The sequence below is a fragment of the Helianthus annuus genome, chromosome 15 (genome assembly GCF_002127325.2).
Source record: "Helianthus annuus cultivar XRQ/B chromosome 15, HanXRQr2.0-SUNRISE, whole genome shotgun sequence".
Lineage (NCBI taxonomy): Eukaryota > Viridiplantae > Streptophyta > Magnoliopsida > Asterales > Asteraceae > Helianthus > Helianthus annuus.
In genome coordinates, this window is record NC_035447.2 from 57,069,040 (window position 1) to 57,087,029 (window position 17,990).

General features: G+C 33.5%; 1 protein-coding gene across 2 annotated transcripts; it reads left to right on the top strand.

Moving 5' to 3' along the window:
* The first annotated feature begins 4,734 nt into the window (after positions 1-4,734).
* Positions 4,735-11,303, top strand: LOC110911663 (CTD small phosphatase-like protein 2). Of its 2 annotated transcripts, none has more exons than XM_022156285.2 (8): positions 4,735-4,976; positions 6,231-6,475; positions 6,573-6,658; positions 6,835-6,937; positions 7,489-7,971; positions 8,756-9,093; positions 9,642-9,786; positions 10,813-11,303. In XM_022156285.2, the coding sequence occupies exons 2-8, from the start codon at positions 6,307-6,309 to the stop codon at positions 10,902-10,904; spliced, it is 1,416 nt and encodes a 471-aa protein (XP_022011977.1). In that variant the 5' UTR covers positions 4,735-4,976; positions 6,231-6,306; the 3' UTR covers positions 10,905-11,303. The 2 variants fall into 2 exon arrangements, with proteins under 2 accessions (XP_022011977.1, XP_022011979.1); XM_022156287.2 differs by having other exon boundaries at positions 11,169-11,299.
* Positions 11,304-17,990: the final 6,687 nt, after the last annotated feature.

Consider the following 17,990-nt stretch of genomic DNA (forward strand, 5'->3'; position numbering starts at 1 on the left):
CCGCATTAAAACATGTATGGATCCTCCATGCGGGCCGCATTGGACGCCCAGATGTAGAAAACTTGGATTTTCTTGCCTTTTGAGCTTGTGAATGATCAAACATCAATAAATGAGGCATGGGCACCCTATACTCGACCCATAGCTCTATGGGACACCTGCCCATCATCCATGATCAGTGTAGGGTGTTGTGTGATGATCTTGGGTGCCTTGTTGCACTATAAATAGACATGTTATGCTCATAACTTCATCACAACTCAAACACTCAACTACTGATCATTCTAAAGCTCTCAAGCATTCCTCTCTGTTCCCTAATCAAGACCCAACTTCTGTAAGTCGTTCAAATCCATTTTGGTCTTGTATTTCCATAGATTTAGCTTATAAACCCAACCGTCGTAACTAACGGTTGTTATAGCGATAATTCACAAATGGTCCAGTGAATTGTCGGATCAAAAGTAGTTATGAGTTGGTATTTATGTGGGTAATAAACCCCTAAAAGGGTTCCCTCTGATCACCACTCTAACTATGTCAAATGTCGAGTCAAACGTGCACTTAAAAAGTCAACAGAAAGCTATTTTGCCGTTTTATACATAATTTGTAATGTATATGCTATGAAACCTGTTTTGGCACTCATAAAACATGATATTAAGTATATAAACTTGTTTACGCTCGTTTTGAATCGACCATTTGCTATATTAACCCGGTTCGGAGCCGAATGTCGCAAAAGTTTGACTTTTGCTTTGACTTCAGTTCTGACCCGTTTTAGTGAGGTATAGATATGCCTTAGGACTCTCTTAGGACCAAGTTACATGGTGGTATAAGCCTCTGTGACCGGTTCATGATTTGTCCGAGTCTTTTACGCATTTCCGTTAATCGCCTAAAAGTTGACCGTAACGGCCTTTTAAAAATAAAACGAGTATTTCGGACACGTGAACGGACCATAACCTTGCTTACTAAATTATAAGCATGTCCTTAAAGTTTCACGCCAATCCGAGGTCTAGAATGAGAGTTATGCTAAATAGCGCGATTAAAGTAAACTTTTGTAATAAACGGCGCAATTAGCATAACGCCCATCTAAACCAAGATTTCGTCACCAAAACTTTTACCCACTGTTATAAAATAATATTTTTGGAATTTTAAGGATTTTTAATAATTTTTACCTTGCTCATAACCTGCGGTTATGGCTACGGTTCGGTAAATACCGAATATGCCCTTTTCGGCCAAAACTTGAGTTCTACAAGGTCTTTTGACCCGATTCCAGTTGCTACTGATTTTAAATAATAAATAAAGTATTTTAGACTTTATAAACTGTTCGGGAAACTCAGATTTCCTGTAGAACTCGAAAAGCTCTTTAAAAGTCTTTAAAATGACCGAAAAGCCCCTACGGGGCGTAATATTGACTCAAACTCGTTACGGGCATCACGGAAGGTATCCAACTGATACCACAACCTCTTTAAGGCATATTGACTTAGGAAATAAGCGTAAGACTCTCATGGTTAACCGTTTCGCCTATTGCGCGCACGGTTCGGCTTGTGAAACTAGTTTTCATAAATTAGCCGATACGGGTCAAACTATATTATTTTGACCCCAAAATCCAGAGTGTGAACCTTGAACCCATATAAAACAAGTCTCTGAACTTGTTTGGGGCAGAATCACATTCCATTCTCGGTTTTCGCCTTTTCGCGCGATTAAACCATATTTATATTCCGGAACCAACCGGTCTAGGCTACGGCGAATATAAAGACCCGTTATGATTCTAAGAGGTTAATTAAAGCCTTCGTTCCAGATTAGGAGCCCAGTAAAAGCTATCGGTGATTTAATCAAATTAAGGAATAATACTTGCAAAGGTAAATACTTTTAACTTATTTCCCCTATACGGGCTTGGGTTACGGTATAATAATACCGCTTGATTGAGCATCATATTTTCCATCGCTGAGGTGGTTAATTGAATAATGTGATCGGCTCATTTAAACAGTTTTGGTTTCTTAAAAGCCTTTGGGGGGTTAATGACCGTTGTCCCGGATATCCTTGGCATCATTTTACGAAATGACCATGACCATCGACATCCCGGTGTAGGCGTACACCCGGTATATAATGTCGACATTTAATTAAAAGACGTAGCCGTTGGTTTCTATACTACGGTTTTACGCAATGTGGTGTGTCTAATAATCTTTAACCCGGCACGATCCGGGCTACTGAACGCATAAAAGAACATGTAATACGTTCACAAGATTTTAATAATTTTCCCAAGTTATAAAAGAATTTGTGCCTTGTGCATTCAAATCAAATTTTAATAACCATTTTCAAATGTGTCAGTTGAATGTATTTACCAGTGTAAACTGACGTATTTTCCCCAAAAAGATTAAGTGCAGGTACTATACGAAATTGGCTGGTATTAGCTTCCTAAGCATCACGAATAGTCTCGCAAACTCGATGCCGTATCTGAATGAACAATATTTTATTATTTTGATCCGTTGTGGATACATTCGACTTCTGTAATACATTTGATATTACAACCAGAGGTTGAAGTATATATTTATCTTTAAAGCTTCCGCTGTGCATATATATAATTGTGTGGTTTGACTATATTGTTGCCAACATCGTCACGGTAATCCCCCACCAGGCCCACCGGTGATACACGTGGAAATCGGGGTGTGACAGTCATGTACTAAAAGACTAGTTTGTCATCTATTTTGGTCTTTACATTCTTTACTTTCAAGGCCATTTTCTAGTGTCCTACTTGCTAGGGTTTTTGATGAAGGCCCAAATGTAGAAGATTGAGCCATTAAATTTCTAAAGGTTCATGATCGAGCTTTCAAGGATGATTTACGAAAACGAGCATAACTTTGGCTACGGGTCTTCGTTTTAGGCGTTCAACCAGTCAAATCGAAGCTTGAAACGAGGAGCACGTCGTGGCAAGGCCCGATTGTCCAAGTTTTGGCCCAAAAAACGCATTTTAATGGGAGTTTTGGACACTTTTATGTTTTTTCGGTGTTTTATTTATTTTCTTTTGGGCTTGTGTTTGGCCTATGGCCTTTTTGTGGCCCATTTCGAATTTAAGTCTTTATTTATATCTTGCTCTTGTAATTCCAATAGTCAGACTTCAGTTTTGAGAATAACCATTTTCACTTCAAATTCTTTGTCTTTTGGGTTGAATTTTAGTGGTTTGGGGAAGATCATCACGGGTATTCGTAGAATCAACATGATTTGTTCTTCATTATCTTATCACTCGCTACATCAGTTTTGAAAACATTTATAGGTGATAAGAGACAATTTATTTAATTATTCTTAGGTATTTCATATCATCATACTTGGTAAATCCTATTAATAGCAAAGCTAACATAGGGTCTGAGGAGAGTAAGATTTAGACAGCTTTACCTCTACCCTATAGGAATAAAGAGGCTGTTTGCAGTAAGACCCTCGGCTCGATAGTAGTTTTGCATCAAGCCTTGAACATAAGGCACATAACACTTAGTAATTGGGACAAAGGTCGATTGGTGCATGTACCCCTTGTCTTTTGGCTATTAATGCCACCACATGATGTATGATTAACTGTCCTTCTCTTTTAACATTTTTTTCATGAGATTAGTAAAATAACATTAAAATTAATGCAATTTCACTTTTGCCCCTCCCCCAGAGAGCCCACACAGGTTTTTCATATGTAATTATATAATAAAAGAAATTGAACAAATGCCGAAAAAAGTTTGTTAAGCGATTTGCAAACTCTAACTCACCAAAATCATTCTATTCAATAAAAATAATAACACACAAGCTTACAATGCTAAAAACAATGTTTCAATTTGTAAACAAAAGAGTAAAGCCAATGGAGAAGTTTATAAGATGATCTATCATGGTTTCCAATACGGTAGGCCAAAGCGAACCATATATCATATATGACTGGGAGTGTTAGGATTTCGATAGTCAGAGTCCATTGGATGTCAATATGTTAATAGTTGAGACTGCTAGTAGTTATATATTTAAGTTAGAACTGTTGGCGGACAATGACGAATAGTTATGATTATTAAAATCCAATACTTCTAAATTTTTGTACCGAATATGAGTAATGTATCATATCGGTACCGACAAACATAAATGGTACGCTATTTGTTTTTAATTTAGCTCAATTTCCAATACTATGAAGCATGATACTTTTTTTTTGAACGGCCAACAGAATTAATCCCGAGCACTCTCGGCGCACCCACTGGACCAAACGGAATACTCCGAGAGTAACCCGAGTCCACCACCAATTCCGGGGAAAACCCGGTAACCCACTCGCCCGTAGGCACGACAGTGAAATTACCGGTAAAACCCGTTTGGCTCAAGGATCGAACTCAGGTTTCCCTGGGTCTCCTATCATTGCCCACCAATGCCTCACTCTGCACCAAGTGGGAGTTGAACTTGTATCTCTCAAGAGAAATGCAAGTCTTCCACCACTTGATCTAAAGATCATTGGTTATGCAGCATGGTACTAGTTTGTAACTTATAACACTACCATACCACACCAGTACCACCCGAACATAAACAATACATTATTTAATTTTGGTTTTAACTTAATTTCTATATCGATAATATACAATAAGGTACTGTAATTGTCTCATTCCTATTAGATAAAAATTAAAAAGCAACATACCCATACTTGGTATACTCAAGTGTATACTAATATGTAATCAAAGGACTAAACTTGTAAATCGCATATAATAGAGGGTGCTTAAAAATAAAGTGCGACTGCATAAAAGCGCGTCAACATGAGAGAGAGAGAGAGAGAGTTGTTGAGGTGGGGGTTTGATATACATACAATCTTCTCTTCTTTTACTGTATCTATATACGATCTGTTCGTGATAACAACAAACATAATCTTCGATCACTGAAAACTATATTACTAATCCAATCGTATCTCTTTACACATATCACATGTATGTCTTCCTTGAAACGCTGATGATTCAAATTCAACTGAATTAACCAGCTTCATCTTGATTAAGGTATGCCATATATATATTTCAGTTTTCTTGATTGTTTTCTTGTGGAATTAGTGTTTCACTTTTGAATATTTTGTTTGCGATCATCTTCTGTCTGTTGACTTATATGTGGTTGACTTACGGAGGTTTATTTGAAACTGAAATTAGGGTTTGTGATCGAGTTTTTTGGAATTCATATGTGTAGAATCATGGATGATTTTTTTTTTTTGGTGAATTATTTATGGCTTATTTATATTGAAGTTGCTTGATTGAAACTTGAGAGTTTATATGATTCAAAAGTTTGATTATTGTCTGTCTGTTGACTTTGATCTTAATGAAGTTTAGTTGAAATTGGAGTTGTTATTTTGTTATATGTGGTTGAATTATTTGAGTTACACAATTTTTCAGTAGTTTTTAGCTTGTTTGATTGGTAACTTTGCTCTCGAGTTAATTGATCTTGCATACTTTCTGTTATGGAGAAGTTTAGTTGAAACTTATATGCATATGTCATGAGTGCTGATTTTTGACTGATTTTGTGTTTTTTTGCTGAATTATGTAGGCTCGTATTCGATCCAATAAAAAACGATTTTATCATTTCTGTATCCGCAATTCAATATAGGTGGATACATACGCTAAAAATCTGTCTCTCTTCCACTGATTTTCCCCTGAAATTTCAAATACTTGAACGATCGATTCTTTTTTTTTTAGAATATTGAATTGTGATAAAAAGATGAAAAGTCTATGTCGCTAGATTAATCGTTATGTTCTATAATATTTAACAGTTATTTGAAATTATATATATTCATATTAATTGTGAATAATATGAATAGCCAAGAATTCAAATAGCTAATAGCAAAGATTCTAAGAGTTTAGTGAATTCCTATACATGTCGAATTTATTTTACGTGAGCCTGCTTAGCTCAGAGGTTAGAGCATCGCATTTGTAACACGATGGTCATCGAATTTATATATATGTGAAAATTGTTTGATTGGATTCATATGATTTTAAAGTTGTGTTCTTTTATGTATATGATGGTTAATGGTCAGTATTCATGCTTGGATTGGACAAATTACTTGTATGTTTTCAGAAGAAAACTTCAATTTTATTGATAGTTTGATATGATTGCTTAGCCTGATGGTTTACTGATAGATTTGGTATAATTTTCTTATATGGAACAAGCTAATTGACCACTCTCTACTATCTTTTTGTTATATGACAATATGCAGTTATACTATAATATGCTAAAGTATTGTTTCTTTTTCTTTTGGTGGATTTCAGATATTTGGAGGGATTTTATCTTCCGACTGATTTTTCTTGAGTCAATATTGTGATAGACATCAAAAGTACAGAACACATGCCATCACCAAAGATGAAAATGAAGTCAACCACGGGCTGTTCGAGAGAAAAGAACGGCCTCCATGTTTGTCAAAAGTCAAACAAGATATCCAAGAACTCTTCGCCACAAGTTAAAAGTCTTCAACAAGAAATTCAACTTGAGACATGTGTTTCTAGTAAAAAGGATGGTAATAACCTAATCCTATCTTGTCACTATTACTAAGTACTAAAACATCAATCTTTTGATGATTTTGTTTCTATTTAATCTCATTTTATTTTGTGCAGTTTTTTTCTGCAATGAAGCTATCGTGCAGGAAGTTAGAACCGATGAAACTAACTGTTGTGAAATGCTAGATGAAGAAAGCATTCAGGTTCAGAAATCACTTTCAAATTGTGTTACTTTATGCGCCCAAAGATCTGTGTCCCTTTTTCTGTTCATCCTTGTTTATCAAGATTTCCGTTTAAGCTCTCTTGATTAATAATTTATATACAAAAATAAGCCTTATATGCCCCAATATTTTCATATTGAAGTTTTGATTGATTGCAGGATAATACACAAACCAATTGCTCTTCAGTCGTAGATACTATCTTTTCACCCATCCCCGAGTCCATTGATTATAACAGTGAAGCAACTTCTTCTGGTGACGCCGGTAAATAAAATAAAATTTACCACATGCCTTTCAGAACAATTTGTGGATGTGCTTTACAAAAATTTTATCTTATATTTTAGTGTTTGGATAAAGTGGTTTTGATTATGATTATAATCATTAATTAATTATCTAAATATTAATTATTTAGTAATCAGCTTCATACAGCAAAATTGGTTACTTACAAATATCAATGTTACTTATTTACCCCTCTTCTCTATCCACATTTTAATCTTACACTGTCAGAAATATTGTGATTATATGCGTTAACTTTTGATAGGTTTACAAATAGATTACTTAAAGTATTTTTTATTGTTGTTAAAAAATAAATTGTTATATCTCAAATCTGAATGCTTCAACAATATATAAAAGTGCTCTTTTTGGTCATTTTATCTATTAGTTCTTAAATCACTAGAATTTGTCAAACACTCAAACAACTAAAGATAGCGTTCATTACAAGTTACCTATCTAATAACTATTCAAATATCAAATTATCAGTTTAAAGAGCACTACATTCAAGCTCTAACGATCTTCTGTTTATTGTGTCAATATAGGGAGTGAAAACAACCTTGAAGTCTCAGGAGATAAAGATAGTGACGGTATAAATGAAGTTTCATGTGAATATCAAAGTTGTAATGTATCAGATTTCTTCATTTCAGACATGATAGTTTCCAGCTCACCCATCGAAGACAGAACCTGCTTACCAGATTTTGGATGTGATGAATCAAGCATATTTTTAGACGATGAATATATGCTACTTCCTTTTCTTGAGGATAGCAATGACTGTGATGACAACGTAAAAAGCTGTTCGGAACCTGTAATGGCCTCAGAAGATTCAAATTTGTATCTGTCGATTCATCAGTTGAGATCATGCAATCAGGATCCATATGATTATCCTGATTGGGACCCATCGGAATGCTTCGATCCACAATCGTTTATTAAAAACCTGCCTGATTTTTCCGACGCGGAAACAAATTTATGTCCCACCGTATCGCCTTCGGAAAGAAAAACTGTCACACTGGTGCTGGATTTAGATGGTATGGAACATTTTGGTTATTTCAAAGATTGTCACATGAATTTACTTTAAAAAATGGGAGTAAAATGCCATTTTTGTCCTTGAGGTTTGGCCACTTTTGCGACTTTCGTCCAAAAGTTTGTTTTTCCGCATCTGGATTCAAAAGGTTTGAAAGCTTCCCATTTTCATCCAACTCGTTAACTCCATCCATTTTTTAACGTTAAGTCAAGGGTATTTTCATCTTTTTAGACATTTTTTTGTGATGATTAAAGGGTTTGGGTGGGGAGAAAGTCAACAGAGGTGGATCTTTATTTCTTATAGTGTTTTTATTTTAATAAAAAAATGTCTAAAAAGACGGAAATGTCCCTCATTTAACGGAGAAAAATGGATGGAGTTAACAAGTGGATGAAAATGGCAAAAGATTTTAAACCTTTTGGATCCAGATGCGGAAAAACAAACCTTTGAATAAAAGTCGCAAAACTGGCCAAACCTCAGGGACGAAAATGACATTTTACTCAAGAAAAGAGTTTACGCTTTACAGTTTTTGGTTAGCTCTAGAGGTGGCATTTTCAACTCTGTCTAACCGGTGATGTCGCCCAAAGTGATTATGTTAATATCTGGACAAAAAGCATTTTTGGTCAACCCAACACGCCTTCTTCAAATCCTACAATAGCATTTGTTTTTAGCCCAACCTATTTTTGTCACGTTACCCAACCCGCTGCATCCACCCATCTGTCATCTCTAGTTGATGCAAGCTAATATTATTTCATATATTTTTTAACTATAATTTGCTTTGGCATATACAGAAACACTGGTGCACTCTACATTAGACCATTGCGATGATGCAGACTTCAGTTTTCCAGTATTTTTTGACTTCAAAGAGCATACTGTTTACGTGAAGCAGAGGCCTTACCTCAAAGATTTCTTGGAACGGGTCTCAGAAATGTTTCAAATTGTGATTTTTACAGCCAGCCAAAGCGTTTATGCAAAACAACTTTTGGACATATTGGATCCAGATGGAAAAATCATTTCTCGCCGAGCTTATAGAGAATCATGTACCTTTGCAGATGGAAATTATACCAAGGATCTAACCGTTTTAGGTGTTGATCTTGCCAAAGTTGTCATTATTGATAATTGCCCACAGGTAGTTCTTTAGTTTACTTTGTTATTTGCTTTATATGCCATTTTCGTCCCTGAGGTTCGGCTAGTTTTGCGACTTTTGTCCGAAGGTTTTTTTTTGCTGCATCTGGATCCAAAAGGTTTGAAATCTTGCCATTTTCATCCGACTCGTTACCTCCATCCATTTTTCTCCATGTTGTCGGGAGTATTTCCGTCTTTTTTGTTAACTTAAAGGGCAATTCAGCTTTTTGAATACTTGTACATTATGCTAAATGCTTGTACACAAAGTGAAAAAGACTTAACGGAGAAAAATGGATGAAGTTGACGAGCCAGATGAAAATGGCAAAATTTCAAACCTTTTGAGTCCAGATGCGAAAAAACAAACCTTTGGACGAAAGTCGCAAAACTAACCAAACCTCAGGGACGAAAATGGCATTTTACTCTTTTTTTTTTTAGTTTCATATTAGTTTCTCAATGGTGTCAATTTTGATCTTTTTTTGGTTATGTTAGGCTCGTTTCCTTTTATCCTATTTTTTGGATACTTTTAGCCGCATTGACTTTTGGTGGTTCCAGGTTTTTCAGTTGCAAGTGAATAATGGGATTCCAATAAAGAGTTGGTTTAGTGATCCGTCAGATTGTGCGTTAATTACTCTACTACCCTTCCTGGAGAGACTAGCAGATGCTGAAGATGTTCGTCCAATAATTGCCAAGAGATTCGGTAACAAGGAATAAATATTAAATACCCCTTGTTTTTCATTATATTACACGACACCCTCGCTTTTACAAATTTTAGATGCTCATTACTTCTCCGTGTGCTCATAGTATAATCGTCTATATGAATAAAACATTGTTTCTTTCTCTTTTGGTTATCTCATTCTCACCTGGTGTTCTGCCTAATTTGTTTTTTTTTTCAGTGTCCAGTTAAGAATCTTAGAAATTGCAATCAAGTGTGATGCTATATTGATTTTCTTGTAACCTGAAAAAATATTTCTTTTTTAGGAGAGTATTAAATGTGATCTTTTCTTTTGGTAATCGAGTGTTATAATTTCATAGGACCGCTGATAATACGATTTAGTGGTAAAATGGAGAAACATTTAACTAGTAATTAATATTGCCGATATATCAGTGATATATCGGTTATGGTCCCCTATATCAGTGCAAATATTGGTACCGATATTATTGGTGATATTGACTGATATTTGACCAATATTGGACCGATATATCACCGATTTTCCCGATACGAGTACATTTCTTCTTAGTTCTATCATTCGTCTTTCTTCTTATTGCTGCTATTAGTGTTTTACGTCTTAATTGTTAATGTTAATTTTTAGTGTTAAATGTTAGTGTTTTAAGTCTTAATCAGTTCCTACTTGCTACAATTGTGTTTTGCAAGTTGCAAAAGGTTAATTTGTAATGGTAGGAGAGTATACTGAATTGTTAGCGTTAAATTGCTATATATATAAATTCAACATGATATTAAAATTACCGATATCCCACCGTGATAACCGATATCTCAAATATCGGTCCTTGACCGATATCCGATTATTTACCGCATTAACTGCATTGTCATTAAACATATTTAGGCCTAAAATTTTGCTTTATTTGAAAGATAGGTTGGAAATTGAACTGAATGTGCTGCTTGAACTAGGTTAATTATACGAGCATAGGATTCTACGGGACATAGAAAAACATTGCTTTTGCAAAATGAGTTACTTTCTTTATGATTTTAGATGCCTATGTGCAGGTGAAATGCGGATCTTTAATGGATCGATAGCCAAATGCCATTCTAATCGGTATTTTATTCTTTTTAATTGTAAATTTTCTACCATGATATAGTAGCAAATTTCCCTGCCTATAGACTCAGAAACAGGTAGATTTTTGTTGACTTTTTAGTTTCTATAGACTTTTGACTTATAACATGTTGACTGATGTTGACTTCTTATAGTTTTACAAGTCCCCAACCTTCTAACAGGTTTGTCCACTTGAGATTCTAAAAATAGACTTGTGTTGAGTTCTAATCGGTTTAAGTGTTTGAAACTGTATGTTTGATTTTGAAGAGCTATCTGTGTTGATATCTCATCTTATGTTGACTTTTAACAGGTAGATTTGTGCTGACTTCTGACAGATTTCAAAGTCCTTAAACCTTTCTGTTGATATACAGATAATGTAATACTAAGGTTTTATATATTGGTTTACCAGTGTTATAATATTATCAGATATATTGGTTTAAACCTTCTTGTGAGTTTTGTTCATGGTCTTCTACACATTGACTTATTGAAAATGCCATGGGCGGATCTACCTTGTTAGAAGCGGTAACCTCCATTGCCTCTTGACCCTCCGACAGTAGTGTAAATTTTGGAAAAATTTGACGTTTTTTTCGATTTTATTACCCCTTTTTCTTGAAACGTTACCCCTATAGTGATTTTATAGATCCGCCACTGGAAAATGCATCATGGGACCATGCAAATAATTCAATGTGCAACAAAGAGTCATAGACCTTTAGTCGAATTGTTCTTGTTGATCTATTATTGGTCTTGAATCGTTAAAGATCCACATCCATGTAGATATCCAGACATTTCTTAGTCGAAGAACAAAAATCACAAAGGATGATTTAACTTTTCTTTTTTCTTATTTCTCATTTTTCCCATTAGGGAAAAATCACGAGAATAAACATTGACCGGGTCTTGTTACCAAAATAAACATCGGTGGCGTCTAAATTTTAGGGGCTTCACAAAAAATCTAGCGGGGTAGAAAATGACACGTAGGGCAGGTGTCTCACATGTAGACGTTTAAATAAATCGTAGGTCTAACTAACAGACCAATAAGGCGATGACACCTAGCCACTTTTTGAAGGAAAAGGCTATCTAAACGTTTCCGCTGAAAAGGCTATATAGACACTTCCCAATCGGCTTAGGGGTATCCCCAATGTTTAGATTTTTCGACACTTTTTCAACCAAATATTTTCTATATATGATTAGATGAAAACAATTTTTACATTTTACGAATAACATACGGATACAATTTCCATAATATAAATTAGCAACACAGTATTTGCATTGTGCATTGTGTTGTTGTACACTTGTACCCCAAGCATTAAGGGTTTTTCAAAAAAAAATGTGATTTTTCACTTTTAGCCTAAAAGTTTTCATGTTTTATATTTTAACATTTTTAATTTGTTAAAAAAAATTGTTTACTTTTAACCCAAAACTTTTCATCTTTTGTAATTTAACCCAAAAGTTTTTTATTTACAACTTTGGTCCTCCATACTTTTTATCTTTCGCAAGTTTTTTGTTTTACGTTTCGTTCTAAATTTTGCGAATTAATACGTCGCAACGTGCGTGTATGGTTCAACGTTTTTGGTCTATTTTTTCACATTTGACAGGTATGTCGCAATGTGTCTATTTTCCCCCTTTGACAAGTTAGCCGCAACGGGCGGATCCTACATTGACTTAGTTATTCTTTTCTACATTATTTTGCGAGTTAACACGGCGCAACGTGCGTGTGTGGTTCAATGTTTTTACGTCTATTTTTCCATTTAACAATTTCATCGCAACGCGTGTGTCCTAAATCGTCATAGTTATTTTTTATACGTTATATGTTTCAGTCTTATTTCTTCGCATTAACACGCCGCAATTTTAATGTTGGTGGTCGCTACCAGCGGTGTGACATTGATGTTATTTGGCATAGTTTTAGGTCACCGCCGCAACGTGGGGTGCTTAATTCTAATTGTACACAAAACTTAAATTCGATTATATTTATGGTATTTATACCGTTAATTGATAAATGCATTATGTAATTATAAAATATATGTAGAAAAAAAATATAAGTGTAGTAATTATTATAAGTTTTGTAGCCTTCAATGACATTAAGCATTAATACACTATTTAGTATTTACTGATGACTAATATGTGTATCGTTAACTGATGTATTATCAATATTTTTAGATATTTATATTACCATGGAAAATGTATTATCAAATTATATTAGATATTTATATTACCATGGAAGATGTTAGTGTCTTCTTTATTAAATATACTGTTAAGAACAATAATAACTATGTGTTACTAGTAAAACTAAATAAAAAAAATACTTAAATACGAATATATGATTTATGAAATCAAAAAAAAGGAGTGGTGAATTAGTTATTTGTAAAATAATTTTAGCCCTTTAACTCAAAATTAACATAATTTTGTTATCTAGTATTTTTTTTTTAAATAATTGTCCACAAACCTTCATATCCTCTTTTCAAGTGTATAATTTTTTCTTGGTATGAATATGAATACAAGAATAGCATCTTCTTCAGACATGAAACTCTTTTATTAATAAAAGATAATAAACATTCTTTTATAATAAATTAAAGTTTGTTACAAAAGTTAAAAATCATAAAATTATCTATGAAAAAGAAATGCAAAAAGAGAAAAGAAAAGAAAAAGTACTATTCATTAATTAGTTATGAATTAAAAATTAATCAGTCTTAAACTTCCTGCGTTATGGTGAGGCGGTGTAAAACTGTGCTACCAGTGTTGCAGAAGGGGGGAGGGGGTAAAACCATACTAATCAAAACCGGGAAAAAACGTAAAATAAAAATACAAATTTCTAACACCAAGTAACTCACGTGACATGAAACGTAGACGAAGTCGAATTTGTACCGGCACATATTAGAAAGCTGAGGGGGTAAAAAAACCTGAGAGATCAAATGTGACCACCAAACACCGTGCTAAGTAGCAAACAATCGACGACCAAATGCGAGAAAAAATGTAAAAAACTAATAAAAAACCTAATCTTATTTAATTTTTGTGGCAAACTTATAAAAAAAAACAAAGTATTTTTTTATAAAATGAAAAATCTTAAAAAACCACAAAAGACAAAAGGCCACTATTCTTCCCATTATTATCATTTAATAGAGTAAATTACACAGACTGTTCTTTATTTATATACTAAATTGCACTGTTTGTCCCTTGTCTTTATAAAACACGTAAAATGTCCTTTATTTATAAATTTTGCACGCTTTTTGTTTTTTATGCTGAGTGATGTTAACTTTTTAGTTAACTTTAAGGTAAAATGATCATTTTATCAAAGGACATAATCCAAAGTGTATTTATAAAAGACATAACATGTGATTTAGTGAGTGATGTTAAATTCTTTTCCTTTCCTTTATTTTGTTTTGTTTTCTTTCCTTTTATTTTATTAAATTTATCAATATTGTTTTATTGATTACTTTAAAATTTTCTTATTCATCAATTAACATTTTCTTTTATAAAAGTATATGTTTTTATAATTTATTTTTTTCCTTTGTTTATTAAATTTTGTACTTTTTTATTTTACAAATAATGTAATTTTTATACTACGTTTTTATATAAACTGTTGGTGTGATCAAGTTAATTTTTTTTATCCCTTTTACAGTTAGTATATGTTATTTAAACGGAATTACACCAAAATATGGAGAAAGATAAGCACGTCGGTCGTGCGTTACGACGAGTCAGTTTAAAGTATGATGTTCTATAACATTTTGAAAATTTGTAAAATGTCCGACGTTCATCTCAAAATACAACACCGCGACAGGTTTTTTTATCTATATTTAAACCGACCCATTTGAACACATGACCGACGTGCTTATCTTTTTTTTTTCATATTTTGGTGTAGTTTTCGTTCGAATAACATATAAAAATAAAAAATACATATATAAAAACATAGTATAAAAATTATGTTATTGTAAAATTAAAAAAGTAAATAATTTAATCAAACAAAAGAAAATAAATAAATTATAAAAACATATGTTTTTATAAAAAAATGTTAATAACGAATTAAGTAAATTTTAAAGTAGTCAATAAAATAATAATAATGATAAATTTAATAAAATAAAACTAAAAAAATAAAAGAAAAGAACTTAAAGTAAATTACATGTTATATCTTTGAAGAATAAACTTTAGGCTATATTCTTTAGAGTAAATTACAAGTTTTGTCCTTTATGTTTACATCAAATTGCATGCGCTGTCCTTTTGGCCAAGAGTTTACAGACGGTGTCCTTAACCTTTTAAAATCTTGCACGTTTTGTCCTTTAGGCCAAACCTGGTTAAAAATCTCAGTTAAAAACTATCATGTGCAATGCACATGAGGATAACATGGTAATTTCCCTCTCAACCCTTTCAAACTTACCACTCACTCTATCATCTTCCTCAAATTTCTATGTTTTTATATTTATTCACAGGACACATTCAATAGTAATGTCAGATTAGGGTTCTTAGAGACATGCTGCTCAGAATCCCCTGCAGTGATTCAGATCAAAAGATAATGAATTGATTGTCTATTTTTTAGATGTTTAAAAGTGAATATCTATTTTTTCAAGATTTTCCCTAATTTCACAATTTTTGAGGTGCAACTTTCACTAAATACAGAAAAGGACTAGCAACGTGAATACGAGATACTATTCCCTAAATAATCATCACATTAATTTCAACCAGAAGTCAATAAAGGTTAACGTGGTTAATTACCATTATAGTAAAACCAGTTGTATTCATCGGTCAAACGCTACTGATTTTTATCATATATATATAATAAAATCACAGATCTATTATCAAAACGAGATATGCTACACACAATACACAACTGTCAGTAGTGTGCATTTGAAGGTCAAGGAGAGTAACTGAACCTTTATAGATCTCCCATCGAGATTAACGACATGCCGGAATCTTGTTTGACGACCGTTATGGCTTTGCGCCAGTTTCTAAGCGCTTCATCCGACGGATGCTTGTGCGGAATATTGAAGTCGACACTAAGAAAACTTTCCAACACCATTGAAGCTTCGTGGCCGGAGAGTTGATCGCAAAAAGGAACGGGAGTTTGGGGAGATGCAGAAGAAACAAGTGGAGGGAATATACAACTGGGTTTGGTCAAATTCAGGTAAAATTACCATTTTACCCTCATGTGCATTGCACATGATAATTTTTAACTGAGATTTCTAACTAGGTTTGGCCTAAAGGACAAAATGTGCAAGATTTTGAAAGGTTAAGGACACCGCCTGTAAACTTTTGGCTAAAAGGACAGCGTCTGCAATTTGATGTAAAGATAAAGGACAAAACTTGTAATTTACTCTATTCTTTATAAATAAACTTCAGATTAAGTCATTTGAACAAAATAGTCATTTTACCTTAAAGTTAACTAAAAAGTTAACATTAGTTATTGGCTGACAACATTTTGGATTACTATATGAGCATACTTTATACACTCCAGTTTATTGACACATTTTGAAAACTTATATTTTATAAAGTGAAGTGATATTTACCAAAATTTAGAAGCCATGCCATGTCACTCTCTTCTCTTATTTGAATTATTTTAACTGATTTTTTTTTTATAAAGTTGTTTAAAATAGTTTACAAAATTAAAGATTTTAATCTTTTATAACGTGAAACCATCGAATTTGTTGCTACTCGCCCCTTAGGAATTAGAAACGTAATTAAAAAAAATAGACAGCTACAAGAATAAAGAATATGCATATTTTTTTTAACTCTCCTTTGCATCTTTATTCTCCTTTTTTGTGGGAGTTGTTTTCTTAAGGAGGCAAGCTTTATTCTCCTTTTCACCCCACTTTCTTTTGAGGATTCTATTCTCTATATGGGAAGTGTTATTTTCATATGTATTCCCTTTTCATACTACAATAAGCATTCATCTTTCGATATCTCAATATGAAAAATTAAATTTCTTATATACATGTGTGTATATACTAATATATAAGCCAATGTAGAAAGTGGTTTTTCAGATACTAAGGATTTAAGATGTGACTAATATATTTTTAAGTCGAGGGTATATAAGGTCGTTTAATTGCAAGTGGTCTTTAGAAGAACCATTGTATAGCAGTTTGGACACATCATTATATTGGCACAGTTGTATATTGACAAATTGAACACACGATTGTGTGTTGACAGTCACACTGTCATAATTGGACAACTTATGGAGCATACTCATTATTTGTTAACAATTGATTCCCAAGCACATTTTTTAGTTTCTAAGGGTGGAGGGAGTCGTTCAATCACTTTAGGATGTTTGAGTTATTCTCTAGCCAATAATATCATGCCATGTCAAGTCCCCATTTCACTCCTCATTATGCACTCAATCACTGGCAATGGTTCAAACACCTGGAGAGTGGTAAAGAATTAAAAAAAATGTGATTGGTTGAAAGGGGTTAGAACCCACCATTAAACCCCCGTCTCTCCTCCTTCCCTCCTCTTCCCGCATCGGTGAGTATACACCGAAGAAACCATTCACCGCTCACCGAATAATTGCCGGCAACCGATCACCGATCGGTGAAAACAAGTCCCCGAAGGGTTCCCCGCAACGATACCGTGTACCCTAAAGTTTTTATATAATTCTATTCTATAACCCAATAAATTAAAAGTATAAAAGCTAAAAAGTCGGTGGATTAATATATTTCCCTATTAACTAAGCACAAAAGAAAATGTTTACAGGTATGGTTTGGTAAACAAGTATGTATGTTTTAGGTAATTGAGTCAAACGTCACCTAATACACAAAAAAAAAAACCTTAGCTTTGGGTGAGTTTTGGGTTTAACTTTTTTTTTTTTTTTTTTGAACTGCAAATTTGGATCACTGAAGTATCATCGTACCATCAACGGAACCACCTCATCATATCAATCTCCACTAGGCAATAACGCCTAAACACCAATTCAGGAGAAAACCCAATAAATTTGAAAAAAAAAAACCCCTTGTGGAAATCGAACCTAGAACCTAATGGTCCATGGTTTCGAGTTTAACTTGACCAACACAACACAAAACATAACAATCAAAATTTTACAAACTTAGATTTGGGTCAGGTGCAGTGAACCAAAAAGAACCAAGAAAACCCAAAAGTTAAGCAAGGAGAGAATACAATTAAATTTGACTTAACTGAAAGCAGCTGTAAGCATGGC